The sequence below is a fragment of the Manis javanica genome, chromosome 3 (assembly GCF_040802235.1).
Source record: "Manis javanica isolate MJ-LG chromosome 3, MJ_LKY, whole genome shotgun sequence".
Lineage (NCBI taxonomy): Eukaryota > Metazoa > Chordata > Mammalia > Pholidota > Manidae > Manis > Manis javanica.
The window spans coordinates 133,801,786-133,824,441 of record NC_133158.1 but is presented as its reverse complement, the minus strand read 5'-3'; the positions used below and the strand labels follow the sequence as shown (position 1 = coordinate 133,824,441).

Genomic DNA, 22,656 nt, shown 5'->3' with positions numbered 1-22,656 from the left:
CTTATGCCAAGGCAATCCAAAAATATATTCAAATATGAACATTTTATTTTAATGATTTGGTAGTAACTACTGACGAGTGACAAAGCAGAGCCAGAGTAGATAACCCACCTTTCAGTGTGATATTTGCATCTCTCCTGGTTGACAACCATTTTGGTGTAAGTCAGATGCAAGATCCGTCCAAATTACCTTATGTATACATAGTTTGTAGCATATTCAGTACAAAGCAGCTGCTAAATTGCACAGAGTGGGTAAATGAAAATGCAGGCAATTAAAAACACTCCTCCTTCTAAATAATCAAAATTAGGAAATAAAAGAATCCTGACTGTATTTGGATTTCAGAGATTTTTTTCAGAGCAAGGTACCAAATTTGTACTTTAAAATGCTACCCTCTCATGATGTAAGGCCATTTGTGAGATAAGAAGAAATGCATTCCATACCAAGCCAACGCATAATTACTATGCTGGCATGAATGTTAGTCACAAGATTTTATGGTCCTTCTCCCACATGGTAGTTGTCCTGGATAAGTAGGTCTGATACTGAGAATAAAAGGAATGGAACTAAACCATTACAAATCCTAATAGAGAATACAAATCTTTTTTTCTTTCTTTAAAAGAGTCTGAAGCATACTAATAGAACCAGTAGTTCATGTTCTTTTACTGGAGTTTCAATGTATTACTGATGTTTTCTATTTCACCAATGTTATTATTAAATGTGGGTATCTTGGAAATAAATTCATACAGATTCCTCCATTTATAGATAGCCCTTCCCCTGTATGTACGAGTGATCTTGCAGCTGTGTTTGCCAAGAGGTGACGGGTTGATATACTAGTACATCATGTGTAAGAGACGCATTTCTAAACAGTTTCAGGTAAAGAGATTTTTGTAAATCACTTTCTTTCCCATTTGTTAATGTTATATTGGAAAGATGCTTCATCTAAGGCATTACCTCCTCTTTAAACTTTTCTCCTATCTAGAAGAAAGGAGAATTTTTTCTTTAAGTCCTTCAAACCCATAAAATTCCTGGAAAATATTTCTAATATAATGCCTAATATATTATTCTACAAATATTTATTTGATCTTTCATTTCTATTGTTGTGGAGTTCTTATACATCTTCATATTCTCAATCCTTGCAGTGCTAAAAAAAGTTGAATAAATGAGTTAATGGATTAATGGATAAATATTCAGGTGGCAGCAAATATTTTAGCTTTTGGTTTCTCTCTATTATCTACCTTACTGCAGCTGGTTTATGACCTAAAATTTTAAGACATAGAGCAGCTTTTTAAAGGAATCATGGAACAAATTCTTTGCTAACATAAATACATTTTGCTAATGTAAACAAATATGTGACTTCCCATAAAAAATCCACATTGAACTATATAATAGACTAGTGGCTCTCAGTGTGCATAAGGGGCACCTCTATGAGGACTTGTTAGAAGCAGAATCTGGAAACCTTCCCCAGAAGTTCTGATTCAACAGAAATCAATAATTCAATAAGTGCCTTAGGGGGATATCATTCTTTGAACAACACTGCCATAGAGCCTTGGTATTTATATATTTAATATTAGTATACTCATTTAGAGAATAATACATCATGACCAAGTGAGATACATTCCAGGGATGCAAGTCTGCTCAATATGAGGAAATCTATTAATATAAAACATGATACTGATTGATCTAGAGAGAAAAAAATCACATGATCATCTCAACAGGTACTGAAATGCTTTTGACACAATTCAGCACCCATTCCTGATAAAAACAATGAAGAAAACAGGAAACAATGAATACTTTCTTAACATGCTTAAAAATATGCAATACATGTATAATATATATGTATAATATATGTATATGTGTGTATATAATATCTTCAATACTATTTAACATTGTCTTGGACGCATGAGCCAATGCATTTAGACAAGAAAAATCACATAACAAGGTACACCAACTCCATTGGAAGATGATATGATACAATGCTTGAGGAATTACTGATAAAACTATCTCAAACAGTAAAACAAATTAAGTATGATAACAGGACACAAATTAACAATAGTTCATACACACAAGAAAACAGACATAAACCTCACAATGGCAAAAAAGAAGATAAAACTCTTAAAGATAAACTTACCAATAATAAGTGCAAAATCTTAGTGAAGAAAATTTAAAACAGTATCCAAAGACCCAAGAGTAGACTTGAATAAATGAAAAGATACCCCTTTTTCAAGGGGACAACAATAAACATTAAAAAGATGCCAACTCTCTGAATGTTAATTTATAAATTTAATGTAAACTTTATAGAAATACCTAATTTTTATGGAGCTAGAAAACCTGGTATTACAGTTTATATGAAAAAATAAATGCATAAGAAAGACTATGAAAAAACCTGGAAAAGGAAAGCTATGAGGGGGCATTGGCCTTATTTGATATTAACACCTACTATAAAGTCTGTATAACTCAAAACAATGCAGAACCAACACATGAATAGACAGCTTAACCAGAGAATGGAAACAGACCATAAATAAACCAAACTGTGTACGGAAATAATGCATATGATAAAGGCAGCACCTCAAATGACTAGCAAAAGGACTTTTACATAAAGGACTAGAACCTTTAAATAAAAGGTGCTAGTGTAATTGCTTAGCTATTTGAAAAAGATAAAAATTATATACACACCTCACACCAATCACAAGAATAAACTACAAATGGATCAGAGATAGAAATGTAAGCATATAAAACCATGCAAGTGTTAAAAGAAAAGAGGATGAATTCCTATGAAATTTGAGTTCTAACTACCTAGAGGAAATAAGAGGTAACTTTGGCCAGATTTTAAAAAACCACATTTACATGATACAAAACACCACAAGCAAAAGCAAAAAACAAATGAAGTGGGAGAGAATACTTGCAACATACATATCACAGATAAAGAGCTGAGAATCCTAACCTATAAAGAACTCTTAATCACTGAAGGGATAAAAAGAACAATTCACACACACAAAAAGATACATTTGAAAAATATTCATCCTCACTCATAATAATAAAAATGCAATTAAAATGACACTGAGAAACCATTTCTGTTATGAGATTGGTAAAAAAAAAAAAAGCAGCCAACAAAGTAGTATAACACATTCTGTTGGTAAGACTGGGTTTGCAGCAGGCTCTCTCATACATGGGGTAAGAATGCAAACTGGTACAGACTTTTTGGAGGTGAATTTGGCAATATCTAACAAAACAACCTATGTGTTTATTTTGATTCAGCCATCTCACTCTAGAAATTTACCCTAAATATACACTTCCACTAAATAACATATATGTACAAGGCTATTCATTGCATAATTGTAATAGAAAAATATTAAAAATAATCTAAATGCCCATACAGAGGAGAATGACTGAATTCACTATGGCAAATTGATCCACAGAATCTATTTGGAAATAAAAAGGAATGAAGATCTCTGTGAACTGATAGGGAGTCATTTCCAGAATATATTGTTAAAGAAAGACAGAAAAATGCACAAGAATACATGTGGTATGCTATTCTTATGGAAGAGATTAGGAAAAAGAAGAAAAATGTATATGTATCCACTCATTTGTACAGAAAGAAATACAGCAAGAATAATCTAGAAACTGAAAAAATTGATTATCAGTAGGGGGTGTGTGAGAATAAGGTAGGGATAAAACAAAAACACTAGAACAAAATCAAGAAAAATACAGGAAAGAACCTCTAAAATAGAATACAAAACTTAAGCAAATAAATCTAACTGTATTTCAAATTAATAATATAATCCAAAAAAATTTTGAACACTTAGTATATGCCCTTACGTTAATGAGAAAAGGAACTGTAAACGTTAAATTCTAGTGAGCAGATTTATTTTTCATGGTGATATGCGCTAGCAATTCTGAAACTATTTCTGTACGTTCTAGGATTGAGGAAATAAATCATGTGTTGTTGATAAAAGGAGCCAGATTTGTCACTGTGACAGAAAGGAGTTATAAAAATAGAAAAAGAGATGACTGGAAGGAATCCTGTGTTGTGAGACTGGAATTGGAGCTATGAGTATGGAGACAGGTGGATAGATGGATGGATGAGGTATCAAATGATAGACAGACAGACATAATGTGTATATGAAAGGTCTAAAGCAGTGATATTCCAGTAGTAATGATCATATTTAGCACCCAGATTTTGGTTCCTAAATGCCATTTTCCACTAAAAGAGCCTGGGTTCCTTGGAGAAATGGCTGGTTCTAGAGCTAGTTCTGGCCATTTGCAAGATGACTCTGGAACTCTTGTGCCATTAAGAAAAAAGGTTGATGAGGACATCGCAAAAACACATAGGAAGCATCTTAAAAAGGCTTCTGGTGCAAATATGTGGAAGCTGAACATCAAAATTACAACCCATAGAATAAATAAGTATCTGTAAGTCCATACTGAAATAAATACATGTATACATATATAGATGGGGGAGAAGGAAAACTTCCCTTACAGTAGAATTCCAACTAAGATATTTAGAAGAAAGTAATAAATATAGAAGAAATGATGGAATTAGAAAACAGTATTTGCTAACTATCCTAGTAATAATAATTGAATCATATTAGTGATAACTGATTCAGGGAAGAATCATTAATGCATGCTAAAACCAGTGGGTGAATGTTCCATGAGAAGCAGTGTTTTCCCACAAAGTATTTATTCATTACAAAGGGAAAAACAATAATTTTTATAGTGGCGCGGAAGATACTTTTCCACTGAGTGATCAAAGTTAATATAGCCAGCAATGGCGCAAATCAGCATCGTGTTCCTGCTGACACGTACACGAAGAACAAATCACTTCTGTGATATTCCTGCTGAAAGTGCCTAACCTTAATTTAGTCATGAGAAAACAAAGGATATACCCAAACTGAGGGTTATTACAAAATAACTACTCTCCAATAATATCAAGATCATGAAAGTACCCCCACCTTCCAAAAAAAAAAAAAGATTGAGGAATTATTTCAGATTAAAGGAAATAAAGATGCATAGCAACTAAATGCAACGTACATCGCTGATTGAATCCTGGGCCAGGAAAAGTATCCCCCTCCCTTTGCTATAAAGGACATTAGTAAGACAACTGGCATTTCAGTAAGGTCTACAAACAAGATAACAGTATTAGATCAATGTTTATTTCATTAATTTAGATAATTGAACTACAGCTCCTTTAAAAAAAAAAGTTCTTTTTTTTTTAAGAAACACACATTTATGTTTAGGTGTAAATGGGCATCATGGCTGCACCTTATTCCCAAATGGTTTTGGGGGAAAACCCACCTACTCATCTATGTTTCTATCTACTAAGAGAGAATGATACAGCAACGGAGGTAAAATGTGAACATTTAGGAAATCAGGATGAAGGGTAATATGGCAGTTCTGGAAACTCTTCTAGTGAGTCTGACATTATTTAAAAATAGTTTTGTTAAAGCTTAGTGATACTATTTGTTATCAGCCAAAAGTTTTAAGACATGCCATGATTTGTAATTTTCTAGGGCACAGATTTGTGCCTTTCCATAGCAAGGCTGGAGAATATCAGCAATTTATCAATTGGCTAGACAGCCTCAAAGTCCATAGTCCATACCTGCTTCCCATTCATCCTTGCCAATATTCATCCTCTGTCTATCACTTCTTACGACGTGATAAAAATATCATTTATTTGTGAAAAATGCCCTTGAGAACACTAAGAGTTCATGTCAATAAGGACCCAAAAGAAAGAAGGATTCCCAGCTAGAACATTTTGGATGAGTTAAAGTATGGCCTGTTGATGCAGTGGGCATGCCTATTTATGATGTGCATGAATCCACCATGCCTCCAGGTGAAAGGAGAAAGCAAACTGACAAACTATTTCGGCCAGCACTTTATTATGTGAAGAAAACTGGCTCAACAAGTAACTGATACAAAGTTGACCATGTTGTGGTATGAGGATCACTGAGAAAACAAGTGCCTTTTGAGGAAAATATGAGGTCAGGAGGATGTACAAGCATTAATATGAAGCAATAGCTGGAAAAGTTTCAGGGGGGTTTCCAAATTATATGTCATGGAGGTATTTGAGAATCTGTCATGGAGGTTTACATAGGACAGATCTGTTATGAACACTGCTGCATATTTACCTACAAAGATGAGAAATTCAATGCAATAGACTCTTGTATTCGTAAGGAAATATTGTGAGAGGATTTCAGAAGTTGTTACAGGTTTTTGTTACTTAAAAACTTCTATGTATTTCGCATATGTACATTTCTGAATACCTCTAGACTTTGTATTAAATTATACCAAATGAACTGCTAAAATGCCATAATTCCCAAAATTTACTAAAGAAATGCTTTAAAATTGAACACTAAATCCCTGAAGATTGGAATATCAGATAATTATACACTAATAGCTACTGGCTTTCTTTTCAAGAATTTTAACATACTCATAGTAGCAGTTTTGTTATTTCTAAAGAGTTGAAACAGTAGAGAACTACAGTTTTCCATCCAATTAAAGATTAGCTAGTTCAGGTATTTAAAACCCACTACACATTTAAAAAACAAAACCAACAATATAACATTGTACCTCAAAAGGGGCATTATGTAATTAATCTGTCCTTCCATGTATAATATATGAACATTTTCCCCCACTGAGATGCCTGATTTTGCTTCTTTCCAGGGTACTTGGAAATCTTTTCATAAGAGGGCTTAACATTGAAATTACTTCTTGTGTTAAAATCCATTTTTTTCCCTTGAATAGGCAAAGACAAGAAAAGGGTCCAGAGCCAAAGGAAATGTTCTATAATAAGCTCACAACATACTTATGGTTGAGAAACTAAATAGGCTTGTTCTGACTTTTTATTCTCTTATAAACTTACCTTGCATTCTTACTAGGCACTATCAGCACTGAATGGCTTTGCTGATTTTGTTTTATCAATACCTTTCAGAGATTTATTCATTCATTCACTCTCATCTTCATTTTAAGCCATTAGAAAATAGAGATAGGGATAATTCACTTTTAATCTCTGTCCTGGATACAATTATATACAATTTTTGAACATATTTATTATTGGTGATGTACATGCCTAATGTCCAAAGTTGTTTCTAAAATTTTTTAGACTGAGCAGACCACTAGTGAAAAATTGCTGAACACCCAACACCAATATATATTTTTTATATAAATATACATATATTTAAAATTATATACATGTACTAAAAGCTTAATTCATTATTTTTAAAGTTTCCAAATCATTTAAAAATCCATATAGCATAAAACTCACTTCATTAAAGTGTAAAATTCAGTGTCATATAAAAAAGTATATTCATAAAGGTTCTACAATTTTTACCAACACCTAATTTTAAGACACTTTTATTACTCCATAAAGAAACACCATACCATTAGCAGTCATTCCCCATTCCGCTCTTGCTCCAGATCCTGGCAATGACAAATTTACTTTCCTATATATACGTCTGCCTTTTTTTCCCTTGGCATAATATTTTCAAAGTTCATCTATATTGTAGCATGCACCAGTACCATGTACCATCTACCAGCATCCTTTTTATACCTAAATAATATTCCATTGTGTGGATACACACATTTTGTTTCTACATTTATCAGTTAATGGATATTTGGGCTGTTCTACTTTTTGGCAATTACGAATAATGCTGCTGTAAACATTCATATGCAAGTTTTTGTCTGGACATATATTTTTGATTCTCTTGGCTATATATTATAGAGCAGAATTGCTGGGTTATATGGTAACTGTATGTTTAAATATTGAGGAACTACCAAACTGTTTTCCAAAAAGCCTACACCACTTTGAATTCCTAACAGCAATATAAGTGTGCTACAGTATCTCCATATCCTCATGAATACCTTTTTTATTTTTTAAATTATAGACATCCTACTGGATATGAGTTGCACTTGTTATTTTTATTTGAATTTCTCTAATTAGTAATGATGTTGAGCATCTTTCCATGTGCTTATTGGCCATTTGTATATCTTTTTTGGAGAAAGTCTGTTAAGATAATTATCTCATTTTTAAATTAGATTATTCTTTTTATTGTTGACTTGTGAATGTTCTTCATATACTCAGTATGTTAATCCCTTATCAGATATATGATTTGCAAACATTTTCCCCATTCTGTCACTTCCCCCCTACTTCCCTGATAGGGTCCATTGGAACACAGAAGCTTTTATGTTTGATAAAATCCAATTATCTATTTTATGTTTTTGTTTTGGGTGTGAAATCCAATAAACTATTGCTTAATCCAAGGTCATGATGGTTTATGACTATATTTTCTTCTAAGAGTTTTATAGTTTTGGCTCTTACATTTAGGTCTTTGATCTATTATTTTGACTTATTTTTGAACATGGTATGAGGTAAAGGTTCAATTTCATTCTTTTACATGGGGATATCCAGTTGTTTCATCACCATTTGTTGCAAAGATTATTCTTTCTTCATTGAACAGTCTTGGAACCCTTGCTGAAATTCAATTCTACCATAATCAAAAGAGTTTATTTCTGGGTTCTCAGTAGTATTTCTTTGATCTGTATGTATAATCTTTTATATCAGTACCATCCTATCTTTATTGCTGTTGGTTTGTAGTAAGTTTTAAAAGTGGGAGGGCGAATCCTCCAGTTTGTTCTTCTTTTACAAGATTGTTCTGGCTATTTTTAAATACCTGCAATTCTACATGAATTTTAGGATCGGCTGGTCAATTTTTACAAAAGGCAGCTGGGATTTTGATAGGGATTGTGTTGAATATAGAGATCAATTTAGGGAGTATTGCCATCATAATAACATTAAGTCTTCCAATCCATGAATATGGGATACCTTTCTATTTATTTAGATCTTTAATTTATTTCAATGGTATTTTATAATTTTTATTGTACAAAACCAATACTACTTCTGTGAAGTTAATTAATTCTGAAATATTTTCTTTTTGACATTAGTATAAATGGAATTTTATTAATTTGATTTTCAGCTTATTTATTGCTGGTGTATAGAAATACAATTGATTTTTGTATATTGACCTTGAATCCTGCAACATCACTGGACTCATTTATTAGCTCCATTAGTGTGTGTGTGTGTGTGTGTGTATGTGAATATCTTAGGATTTCCTATATACAAGATCATGTCTCCTGTAAAAGACATAGTTTTACTCCCCTCTTTTCTATCCTATATTAATTTTTCTTGCCTAATTGTCCTGGTTAAAACCTACAGTACATTGCTGACAAAAATGGACATCCTTACCTTGTTACTGACTGTAGACAGAATGCTTTCAGCCTTTTACCATTATGTATGATGTTAGCTGTGGGTATTTGTAATTGCCTTTTATGAGATTGAGGAAATTCCCTTGTAGCCCTAGTTTGTTGATTGTTTTATCATGAAAGGGTTTTGGATTTTGTCAAATTCATTTTCTGTATCATTTGATGATTATGTAGTCTTTGTTCTTTATTGTATTAACATGGTGTATTATGTTGATTTTCAGATGTTAAAATACCAATGCATTACCAGAATAAATCCCTTTGGTTGTGGTGTTTTATTGTTGGATTCAGTTTAGAAGTATTTCATTGAGGAACTTTGTGTCTATATTCATAAAAGATATTGGTCTATAACTTTCTTTTCTTATGATGACTTTGGTTTTGGCATCAGGGTAATACTGTATTATAGAATGAGTGGGGAAATATTCCCTACTCCTGTATTTTATAAGAAAGAATTTGTGAAGAATTGGTGTAATTCTTGTAATTCTTTTGTGAATGGTAAAATTCACCAACAAAGTGATCTGAGCCTGGGCTTCTCTTCATAGGAAGAATACTGATTATTAATCAATTTCTTTCCTTGTTATAAATCTATTCAGAGCTTCAATTTCTTCTTAGATTTGGTAGTGTATGTTTTTCTAGGAATTTGTCCATTTTATCTAATTTAACTAATTTGTTGGCATATAACTGTCTTTTAAATTCTTTTTTTGGCAATTTGAGTTTTCTCTGTGTTTTACATGGCCAGTCTAGCTAAAAGTTTGTCAATTTTGTCAATCTTTCCAAAGAACCAACTTTTGGTTTCATTATTTTCTTTTCTGCTTTTCTCTTCTCTCATTTATTTCCCCTCCAATCTCTATTATTCTCTTTATTCTGTTTCCTTTGAGCTTCATTTACTCTTCTTTTTCTAGTTTCTTAAGGTACAGGGCTTGATTATTGATTTGAGATACTTTCTGTTTTTTAATATAGGTGTTTATAGCTATGAACTTCCCTCTAAGCATTGCTTTAGATGTGTTTCAAAAGTTTTGATATATTGTTTTCATTCTCATCTCAAAATATTTTCTAATATTTTAATATCAGATATTAAATATCTAATATCTAATATCCCTTGCAACATCTTTGATTCTTTGGTTATTTAGGAGTATGTTCTTTAATTTACATTGCTTTGTGAATTTTTAAAATTTCTTTTTGTTATTGATCTATAACTTCATTCCATTGTGATCAAAGAACATACTTAATATGATTTCAATCCTTTTACATTTACTGAGATGTGCTTATGACTTACTCTATGATGTATCCTGAAGAATGTTCCGTGTGTACTTGATAATGTGTATCCTCCTACCATTAGGTGCAGTCTTCCATTGATGTCTTGTAAGTCTATTTGGTTTATAGCCTTAAGTCTTTAGTTTCAATGCTAATCCTTTGTCCACCTGTTGTATACATTATTGAACATGGTGTATTGAAGACTCCAACTATCATTTTTGAATTGTCTATTTCTCTCTTCAATTCTGTCCATTTTTGCTTTGTGTACTTTGGACTCTGTTGTTCAGTATAAGCATGCTTACAATTTTTATATCTTTCTGATGGATTAATCTTTTTATTTTTACATAATACCTCATAAAAATTTTTGTCTTAAGGTATATTTTGTCTAATATTGGTATAGCTACTCTAGCTATTTTTTTGTTGTTACTTTTTGTATAGAATATACTTTTCCCCTCTTTGTATTTTCCACCTACTTGTGTCTTAAACCTAGAGTCTCTTGTAGACAGCATACAGTTGGATCATTAAAAATATCCATTATGCCAACCTCTGCATCTAACTGTAGAGTTTGATCCATTTATAGCTAATGTAATCTATAGCTTATGATCAGGAAGGACTTACTACTACCATTTTGCTATTTGTTTTCCATATGTGTTTTCCATCTCTTTTGTTCTTCAGTTTCTCCATATCTGCTTTCTTTTTTGTTAAATAGATATTTTCTAGTATATAATTTTAATTTCCTTCTTTCTTTTACTATATTTTTAAAAATTATTTTCTTAGTGGCTTCCTGGAGATTATAATATCTTAATTTATAACAACCTAGTTTAGATTAATACCAACTGTATTTCAATAGTATACTGAAGTTTTCTCTTACATAGCTCCATTTCCTTCCCCTTCTCTATGCTATTATCACCATACAAATTAGATCTTTAAAAATTATATACTCACAAATTTGTTATTGTTTTGTGCACTTTTTTTTGCCAAAAGTTAAGTCACTTTATTTTTCAAAGAGAATCAGTCCTTGTATTAAAAATTCTACTCTAGTTCTTTTCTCTCATTTTTTGTTCATTTTGTGTCCAGGAGTTCCATTTTTATTTCTCTTGGCTTTATTTTATTCGTTTTTCTAGCTTTTTTTTTCGAGAGGGCATCTCTCATATTTATTGATCAAATGGTTGTTAACAACAATAAAATTCTGTATAGGGGACTCAATGCACAATCATTAATCAACCCCAAGCCTAGTTCTCAACAGTCTCCAATCTTCTGAAGCATAATGCACAGGTTCTTACATGGTGAACAAGTTCTTACATAGTGAATAAGTTCTTACATGGTGAACAGTACAAGGGCAGTCATATCACAGAAACATTCGGTTTTGATCACGCATTATGAACTATAAACAATCAGGTCAAATATGAATATTTGTTTGATTTTTATACTTGATTTATATGTGAATCCCACATTTCTCCCTTATTGTTATTGTTATTATAATAATTATTATTTTTAATTAAATGCTGAAGTGGTAGGTAGATGCAAGATAAAGGTAGAAAACATAGTTTAGTGCTGTAAGAGGGCAAATGTAGATGATCAGGTGTGTGCCTATAGACTAAGTATTAATCCAAGCTAGACAAGGTATGCACTGTCTTTTAATTTAGATTAAAGGAAAAAGAGTTAGAAACAAAATGTATCTATGTTGTCTTTTCAATTTACCTATGTAGTTACCATTATTGATGCTTTTTCTTTCTTCACGAAGACTCAAGTTACTGTCCAGTGCCCTTTCATCTCTGCCTGAAAGACTCCCATTAGCATTTCTTGTAGGGCAGGTCTGGTAATGATAAATTCTCTCACTTTTGCTTATCTGGGAATGCCTTAGTTTCTCCATTTTTGAAAGATAGTTTTTCAGGATACAGAATTCTAGACTGACAATCTTTTCTTTCAGTATTTTGAGTATGTCATCACACTGCTTTCTGAACTCCATTGTTTCTGATAAGAAATTGGCTGTTAATCTTATTGAGGATCCTTTGTACTTGATTTGCTTCTCTCTTGCTGTTTTCAGTATTCTCATTTTGTCTTTGTCTTTCGATAGTTTGATTATGATGTGCTTTGGTGTTGATCTCTTTAAGTTTATCCTGCTTGGATTCACTGAACTTCTTGTGTGTGTAGATCCATAGTTTTCATCATATTTGGGAAGTTTTCAGTTGTTATTTCTTTACATATTTTATCTCTCTCCTCCCCTTTTGGGAATCCCACTATGTATATGTTGGTATACTTCATGGTGTTTCACAGGTCTTGAGGCTCTGTTTATTTTTCTTCTTTTCTTTTCTTTTTTCTTTCTATTCCTCAGACTGGATAATCTCAGTTGACCTTTCTTCAAGTTTGTTGAGTCTTCTGCCTGATCCAATATGCTACTAAGCCTCTCTAATGTACACTTCATTTCAGTTATATTTTTTAGCCCCACTATTTATATTTGGTTCCTTTTTTTGTAAAAAAAGAACTTGAATAGAAACTTTTAAATGAAAAACATTCTTTTTTGTATATTCTCTATTTGGGAGAGAGAGTTTTTTACTTATCTTTAGTTCTTTAGGTATTGTTTCCTTTAGTTCTTTGAACATAGTTAAACTAGCTGTTTTAAAAATATTTTAAATTGTCAGGCAAGTCAAATTACAACAATTCTTTGAGAATTATCAGGGGACAGGAGCTTCAAACCCATTCAGCACCCTCCAGTATTAGGCTGTTGATTTTCACAGTGATGAGGTGTTGATTTTCAAAGTTACTTTGGACTGAGTGAGGAGAGGGGGATGGATATATGGCAAATTAATGCACCACAAAGCTTTCTGCTTTTACAAGATTATGTTGTCTTTCTTGAATAAACATTCCTCAAACTGTTACAAACATATGGTTAATTTCCAGAGTTCTGAAAAGATTGATTTTGACAATTTTTATCAGTGTTTTTGTTGCTTTTATGTAGGAGTGGATTTTTGGAGATCCTTACCGTGCCATACCTGCTGATGTCCAAATTCTTTATTTTTTAAGTGAAAAATATACATACATGGAAGAACTCACATTTTCTCCCTACATTTTGATATTATCATCCAGTTCACCCACTTAGGAGGCAACCAGTGTAAAATGAAATCTTCAAAAAAACCCAGTTGGGGTTTGTAGCATATCTAAACGCCATATGGTTGTGATGACTTTTCTAGACCTTCCTGACTTTTCCTGACCTTCCTGACTTTTCCAGATTTTACTGTGGCAGCTCAATTCACCTGGTCAGTTGGGTTGACACAACTGGATTATCTGACAATTCCCTTACTCTTCTGCTCCCACATTGCCTCGAGTCTTCCTTTACCATCTTACTCACACATACCCTTTCTTCTATTATCAATGTGCCCCTATCTGTCACCTACCACCAGTCTCTCTCTCCTTTGCTTACCAATAGTAAGTGAATCTTCATATAAGCACCATTTTGATGAGTTTCCTCCAGGGATCAGAGGCTTCCATCAACCTTACCTTGTCTTTTTCTGGATTAAAATCTAGTCTTTTTAATGTGGCCCTCCAAGTTTTCACAATCTGGACCCAATCTGAACTGGAGGTCAGACAACTTGGGTTCTGATACCAGCTTACTTCTTATGGGAATTTCTGTACCTATTATACAAGGTATAGAACATTATTCAGCAGCTACTATGTGCTGAACTTGGAAGTCAGTTCACAGAGATATAGGTAGGTAAATCTGTTGTTAACATATTGTAGCTAAGAACTATGCAGAGGGGTCAACTAAGAAGATAACTGAGAAAATGCCTTTAAAAATATGAAGATCTAAAGGGGAGGGGTGTGGGAGGGTGGGTGGGGAGGGAGGGAGAAGGGGACTGAGGAGTACTATGTTTAGTACACATGGTGTGGGGGATCACGGGGAGAACAGTGTAGCACAGAGAAGGGACATAGTGGATCTCTGGCAACTTGCTGCACTGATGGACAGTGACTGCACTGGGGTATGGGTAGGGACTTGATAATATGGGTAAATGTCATAACCACATTCTTTTTTCATGTGAAACCTTCATAAGAGTGTATATCAATCATACCTTAATAAAAAATTTTTAAAAAATGGTCTGCAAAAATGTAAGGTATTACTGTTTTTTTTCTTATTTATTTACCTCTAATATAATACTCTTAAAGATTTAGTCAAGTGTCATGGTGGCAAATGGTTATATAATTGTTTTTCTTCCCTAAATATAAGAGTGAGCAGGACTTCTAGATACATATTGACCTTGTAGCTCTTGTGTTCTCATTTTTTTTTTAGATACTTATTTTTTATTGAAGGGTAGTTGACACACAGTATTACATTAGTTTCAGGTGTACAACATGGTGATTGAAAATTTATATACATGATAATTCTAGGTACCAGCTATAACCATACCAAGTTGTTACAATATTTTGACTATATTCCTTATGCTATACATTACATCCCAGTTACTTATTTATTTTACAATTGGAAGTGTGTACTTTTTTTTTTTTTTTGTGAGGGCATCTCTCCTATTTATTGATCAAATGGTTCTTAACAACAATGAAATTATGTATAGGGGACTCAATGCTCAATGTATAATCATTAATCCACCCCAAGCCTAATTTTCATCAGCCTCCAATCTTCTGAAGCATAACAAACAAGTTTTTACATGGAGAATAAATTCTTACATAATGAATAAGTTACATGGTGAACAGTACAAGGGCAGTCATCTCTTGTGATCTCATTTTTAAAGGCAGGATGATACCTGTCCTGCTTACTTCCCAGGGCTGTGATAAAGGATCACAGGAGAAGACATATGTAGGTTCCTTGTGAAGTGCCTTACAAATCCCACTTATTATCAAAGCAATCATTGTAAATCAGTAGAAGTAAATAACGAAAATACTCTCATTTTTTATTACCTATGCATCTCAAGTTGTGGTGTCTTCATTTAAACACTGGCTTGGGGATTTTTTTTTAAATTTTATTTTGATATCATTAATCTACAATTACATGAAGGACATTATGTTTACTAGGCTCCCCCCTTCACCAAGTCCCTCCCACATCCCCATTCACAGTCACTGTCCATCAACATAGTAAGATGCTATAATATCACTACTTGTCTTCTCTGTGTTGCACAGCCCTCCCCGTGCCCCCCAACACTATACATGATAATCGTAATGCCCCCTTTCTTTTTTTCCCACCCTTATCCCTCCCTTCCCACCTGTCCTCCCCAGTCCCTTTCCTTTGGTAACTATTAGTCCATTCTTGGGTTCTGTGCTTCTGCTGCTGTTTTGTTCCTTCAGTTTTCTTTTGTTCTTATACACCACATATGGGTGAAATCATTTGGTACTTGTCTTTCTCCGCCTGGCTTATTTCACTGAGGATAATACCCTCTGGCTCCATCCATGTTTTTGCGAATGGGAGGATTTGTTTTTTTCTTATGGCTGAGTAATATTCCATTGTGTATATGTACCACGTCTTCTTTATCCATTCATCTACTGATGGACATTTAGGTTGCTTCCATATCTTGGCTATTGTAAATAGTGCAGTGATAAACATAGGGGTGCATCTATCTTTTTCAAACTGGAGTGCTGCATTCTTGGGGTAAATTCCTAGAAGTGGAATTCCTGGGTCAAATGGTATTTCTATTTTGAGCATTATGAGGAACCTCCATACTGCTTTCCACAATGGTTGAACTAATTTACATTCCCACCAGCAGTGTAGGAAGGTTCCCCTTTCTCCACAACCTCACCAACATTTGTTGTTATTTGTCTTTTGGATGGTAGCCATCCTTACTGGTGTGAGATGATATCTCATTGTGGTTTTAATTTGCATTTCTCTGATGACAAGCGATGTGGAGCATCTTTTCATGTGTCTGTTGGCCATCTGAATTTCTTCTTTAGAGAACTGTCTATTCAGCTCCTCTGCCCATTTTTTAATTGGATTATTTGCTTTTTGTTTGTTGAGGTGTGTGAGCTCTTTATATGTTTTGGATGTCAACCCTTTATCGGATCTGTCATTTACAAATATATTCTCCCATACTGTAGGATACCTTTTTGTTCTATTGATGGTGTCCTTTGCTGTACAGAAGCTTTTCAGCTTGATATAGTCCCATTTGTTCATTTTTGCATTTGTTTCCCTTGCCCAGGGAGATATGTTCAAGAAGAGGTCACTCATGTTTATGTCTAAGAGATTTTTGCCTATGTTTTTTTCTAAGAGTTTTATGGTTTCATGACCTACATTCAAGTCTTTGATCCATTTCAAATTTACTTTTGTGTATGGGGTTAGACAGTGATCCAGTTTCATTCTCTTACATGTAGCTGTACAGTTTTGCCAGCACCATCTGTTGAAGGGACTGTCATTTCCCCATTGTATGTCCATGGCCCCTTTATCGAATATTAGTTGACCATATATGTTTGGGTTAATGTTTGGAGTCTCTTTTCTGTTCCATTGGTCTGTGGCTCTGTTCTTGTGACTGGCTTGGGGATTTTAATGAAAATAAGTAGTTTATCTCTGTTAAGCATTTTGTGGTCTATTTTTTTGTGAATAGAGTTCTATAATCATACTGTGAAAATATTAATGATTATTGATATGTCAACAAAAACAACTATGGAGGAAAAGAAAAGCAGTTACTTACTCTCTGCTTTTAACTGTCCAAGGATCGAATTTTCTCCTCTGCACATGGTTCTGAACATATGTAAAGGAAAGAAACAGTTATGGAGGTTTCAAAGGAACCAATTGCAATTGCAATATATCTGTGGAGTATAGTCCTAACCCAAATAAAAACAGAGCAAGTGCTTTTATGCTACGTAGACTTTTTAAAAGCTAAAAAAACACATGAATATCACTTTTGTTATGTTACTGATGAGACAAGGTAGTTTTTTGAGGTGGGTAGATAGAAAAGTAATAAAATTGATGTTAGATTTCCAAAGAGATGCTATTTTTAAAAGATGGATTATGAATGAACTTTCCCTCTTAGAAAATTTGGTGACAGCAAAGATAAATTTAGAATGCCTCAACAGATAAGAATACCTAGAGAATTACATTGCTTTCAGAGATGAAAAGACCAAACACTGAGCTAATTTTAGAACTGAAGAAACTATTATACCTGGGCTATCTCTGTAAAATTGGCAAACCCTTTAAAAGTGAAATATAGTCTCAAATAACTGACTCTGCTAATGATTTTGTTTCTCAAGACTCTGATAATAGTCAATGAATTATGAAGACTGACAAAATAAAAAAATGATTTGCTCCATCTGCTTGCTCTATGAAAGTAATTAAAAATATAGTTATGCCTCAAAAATGCTGATATTATTAAAGATGATGCCAGCAAATAGAGATATTTTTGCATAATAAAAAGGTTATAGTTTTGGTTGAACAAAAGCCAAGCATGTTATTTCATTCAGCTGGTTCAAACCCAAGAAAATACTCATAGAAAATAATTACAATTGACAATATTCCAAAAATAATATTAGATGGCAAATGAAGTGGATGAAATCCAATTAAACATTATGTCAGTGCCTTAAATACTTGAAAAGCTTTGTTTGTCATGTTATAAATCAGATAATTGAAATGGGCAAATCTTCAATCCAAGTGTATAGACCAAAGCACAGTTAAAATTTTATTATACTGCAACCAGGCAAAATCACCCCAGAGGAAACAAAAAATCTTTACTTGAAAACCTCCCTGGCAGATAGACACAAGTTGAAAAGTCAGTATGCACAAGAGAATTTAAAAAAGGAAAAAAAGATTTATACCACAATGGTGCACTCAAACTGTGCAGGGAGGACCCTCAGATCCTGCAGGGGAAGGGGCGCCCCAGCAGGAGGGCTTTAAACCCCTCCCCCAATTTGAGCAAGACCCTAAACCTTATTTTCTTACACACTGGGGGCCTCTATGTAAAGTCTCACTTGTTCCTCCCTAACAAAAGGGCTTGATTGGAAAGGTGGGAAACTACAGGTGGCAATGAAAAACAAGGGATATGAAAAGGAAACATCCAGGTTCTAGTCCTTGCTTTGACTTACTAAGAGTATGATCCCGAGTAGAGCGCTTTTGTAACTCGGGTCGTGGAGCTTGTAACTGGGAGTTGGGATTCATGCTCATGCCTGTCCATCTACCTCTTCTCTTCCATTCTCTTCTCCAACTAAGTGACCCAGAGAGAACGCCATGAGTGCTTTCTACCACATTCTACACCACCTCTGCACACCCGCTCCCCAGCTGGTAGCTCTGACCCTCTTCATAATGCTCTACTGGCCAAATCCAAAGCTTTATGTGCCTTTCTGAGTGAAAAAGGAAATCTGTTTTTTAGAATATTAAAGAGAGGACTTAATACTTTACCTAAATTTTTAATAAAGATATAGTAGAGAAAATGGAATTAGAATTCCAGGAGATAGGAAATAACCTTCATGCTTCTTTCACTAGCAAAGGATATTATTACCAACCTTGTTAAAGGACTTGCTACCTGAAGAATCATAAACACACAAATTATATTATTTTAAGCATTTACCTTTTTTCTTTACTTACTGTAAAGAATATGGAAAGCTCAATAAGTATTTAGTGGCTTAAAGATAATTTTTAAATCAATATTTTATATATATAGTCCTTGTCTTCATTTATAAAATCCATATGTATATATAAATATATAGACAATGAATATGGAAGAGCCACTAATCTTTTAGTTCTTTTATATTTGTCATCTGTCCTAGGGCTACCATTTATGATTTTAGGCTCTATTTGAATTTTATCAGCTCGTAAACAGGCCAACATTCAAAAATAAAAGAAAGAAAGTGTTATTCTGTTCAACACTCCACTGAATAGATGTGGGGAAACATTTTCATTCCTTACACCAGTTTACATGCATTACTAATTGAAAGCCGAAAACAGATGATTTAAGAACTTTGACACCTGTAATTGAAGTGCATTATTGCCTGTAGAGCATTTCCTCCCCCGGTGGAAATGTCTCCTTCAAATCCTGGCAGAAGTGGGATCACAACATACACCCGGTATCTCTGGCTTTCCCTGCAAGAGTCAGATATAGAGTGGTTCACCAAAAAAGACACAATATCAGTTAAAAATGAATGCCAAACAATTCACATCGTTTTAGAGACTGAGCAAATGGCTTCCTAAATCAATGCATACTATCACATTTCAGAGCGTGAAGGTGCTGTAGGATTGGAGGCCAGAAGTTGTTACCTAGCTATAAACTGAACTTGGCATTGAAGTGGATTTGTACGCACTGTCTCTCTACAGCACACTTCTTCCTAGGACAAAATTCAATGTAATGAATGCCTTGCTTGGATCCTATGGAAGGTGAGGGGTTATAACATAGTTTTGAAACACAGGTTATCATAAAAGTTTTTTGTATAGTGAATTGTATCCATAGTACTTAGCTTGGAGCTGGCAAATGGTTGGCATTCAGTTAAATATTGTTGAGTCAATGAGATAGTCACGCAGCCCAGATTCAGGGGCAAAAGACATACCAGATCCAGGATATTTTTCAATGCAGAAATCATCATAGTTTAGAAACTCTGATTCAGCTGCAAAATGTTACCATGGCCCTTCAAGAATTCTCAGTGACTGATACTGATTTTTAAATCCTCTGCACATATAACCCAGTATCTCTTGGACCACTCGCCCAACCGATTAATAACAGCCTTTGAAAAAAAGCCTGAGTAGCCTTTGTTACTCAATGATGTAACAATAGAAGCAGCGGGTGTGGCTCCTTTTATCTGCATTCAGAAAGTCAGAAATTTGGAGAATTACGTTTAAATGGGCATCGCCTATTTAGAGGCAAAGCTGTTAAAGTCCTGGTCTCCAAGAATAAGATACACGGGAAGAACAGAAAGCCTGCAAATGACTGTGATAGCCACTGTGGTCAAGGACTCTTGCCTGTGTCTGAGATGTCTGTATTCACACAAAGGTGCGACTACTGGTTAATTTTCAAACCCGATCCTGCTTGAACTGCTGAATACTTGATTTCTAAAGTTCATTTCCTTCTAAACACCTACATTTTTCTTTCATGTGAATACTACCACTACTCTCTGAGGGCTGAGACTGCATTGCTAATGTCTCCGCCAGGATATGTACTGGGGCGTGTGGAAAGTGAAGTTCAGGGCAGACGTTAGAGCTAACAGCACTGTGTCTGGAAGCTGAGTGCTGAGTACTGCGGGGCTGAGGAACAGGCAATCTGAGTAGTTTGTTGCAATGGCAGGGATTAATCACTAGATGGCAAACATAGTTTGAATTGGAAAAGAAAATTAGCTGTGGCAGTTCTCTGTCTGATAAGGTAAGAGGCTCACATCCCTAAATGGAAAGCAGGATAGTGGAAAAGAACAGAAAGAACACCTAAGCTATTTCCCAGTATTTAAAAGTCCAGCTGAATGAAACCAGACTCTTAAAATTGACACCATCTGACCTCACTTGTCTTTCCAGAATCCCTTTCAGTATGATCCTTCCAGACCCACACTGCAGAGACAGCAGACAACTGCCCTTTCCTCAGGGGTGCATGTCCCTCTCATCTGCACAGCCTCTCCTCACGTCGGCTCATGAGCTCTCTGAGTCTGGAATGCCCTTTTCTGCCGCACAGAATCCTAGTTCTTCAGGGCAACTAGAAGCCCCCTTCTTCCATCCAGCCATCCTGCATCTTCCAGGCAAAGCTGGTTTGCTTCTGTCTCTGCACTCCCAGGGCATGTGGCAAGGATGTGTACTCAGCCTCCTTTTTGCTTTACACACTAGTGAAACACATGTCTGCTGCCTAGGCTATGTGATAAGCTCTTTTGAAACACAGGATGTGTGTCCACTTATCTTTCTATTTTTGGCAGTGCCCAATAGAGGATCCTTGCACACAGTCTGCATTCAGTACCATTTACTTTGGGAGTATGGTGTCAGGTTGGAAGAATGTTTCTGAGAAGTCTCTTGAGCAGAAGAGGTTAAGATGTACATGACGTTTTCCTTAAATTTTGTAATGTGGTAAAATATATATACCATAAAACTTGCCATTTTAACCATTTGTAAATGTACTATTCAGTGATATTACTTATATTCATGTGCTGTGCAACCACAATGGTATCTATTTCCAAAACTTTTTCATGACCCTAAACAGAAACTCTGTGATAATTAAACAATAATTCCTCCATTTCCTCTCCCTGCAGCCCCTGATAACTTCTAATCTACTTTCTGTCTCTATGAATTTGCCTACTGTAGGTATTTCGTCTAAGTGGAATCATATAATATGTCCTTTTGTGTCTGGTTTATTTCACTTAGCCTAACAGCCTAAAGATTCATCCATGTTGTAGCATGGGTCAGAATTTCCTTCCTTCTCATGGCTGAATAACATTACACTATATGTGTTTAATTTTTCTATCCAGCCATCTGATAATGGGCACTTGGGTTGTTTCCACCTTTCGGCTGTTGGGAATAATGCTGCAATGAACATTGGCACATGGTATTTGTGTCCCTATTTTCAGTTCTTTTGGGTATATACACAGGAATGGTATCACTGGGTCATATATTTAGCTTTTTGAGGAACTACCAAATAAATTATATATTCTAATGAATAATATATACTCATAGTACAAAGTTTGAGAGGTAGAGATTATATGATGAAATAAATTCTCCTTCAATTCTTTGTCCTCAGGTCCTATTTCCTTTCCTTCAGGGAGACTCCTATTACTTTCCATGTTCTTTCAGAAATAGTCTATGAATTTTGAGCATATATATGTATTTTTTCCTTCTATACAAATGTTAGACTACTATGAGCACTTTTCTGAATGTTATAATTATTATTATTTTTTATTTTGGTATCATTAATATACAATTACCTGAGCAACATTGTGGTTACTGGATTCCCCCATTATCAAGTCTCCACCACATACCCCATTACAGTCAGTGTCCATTAGCATAATAAGATGCTGTAGAATCACTACTTGTCTTCTCTGTGCTATACTGCCTTCCCTGTGCACCCCCCCACCCACATTATGTGTGCTAATCATAATGCTCCCTTTTCCCCTTATCCCTCCCTTCCCACCCATCCTCCCCAGTCCCTTTCCCTTTGGTAACTGTTAGTCCATTCTTGGGTTCTGTGATCCTGCTGCTGTTTTGTTCCTTCAGTTTTTTTCTTTGTTCTTATACTCCACAAATAAGTGGAATCATCTGATACTTGTCTTTTT

General features: G+C 34.4%; 1 protein-coding gene across 7 annotated transcripts in view; it reads right to left on the bottom strand.

The window, feature by feature from the left end:
- The window catches only part of PLD1 (phospholipase D1), a 225,204-nt gene that overhangs the window by 33,298 nt on the left and 169,250 nt on the right, over window positions 1-22,656 (bottom strand). For 6 of the 7 annotated variants that reach the window (XM_037003125.2, XM_073232089.1, XM_073232086.1 and 3 more), the window contains 2 exons: window positions 19,394-19,507; window positions 17,127-17,176 (listed from right to left, as the gene is read on the bottom strand). In XM_037003125.2, the coding sequence (XP_036859020.2) occupies window positions 17,127-17,176; window positions 19,394-19,507 (164 nt within the window). Of the gene's footprint in view, window positions 1-108; window positions 231-17,126; window positions 17,177-19,393; window positions 19,508-22,656 lie in introns of all 7 variants that reach the window. The other variant, XR_012129383.1, reaches the window with a different exon arrangement.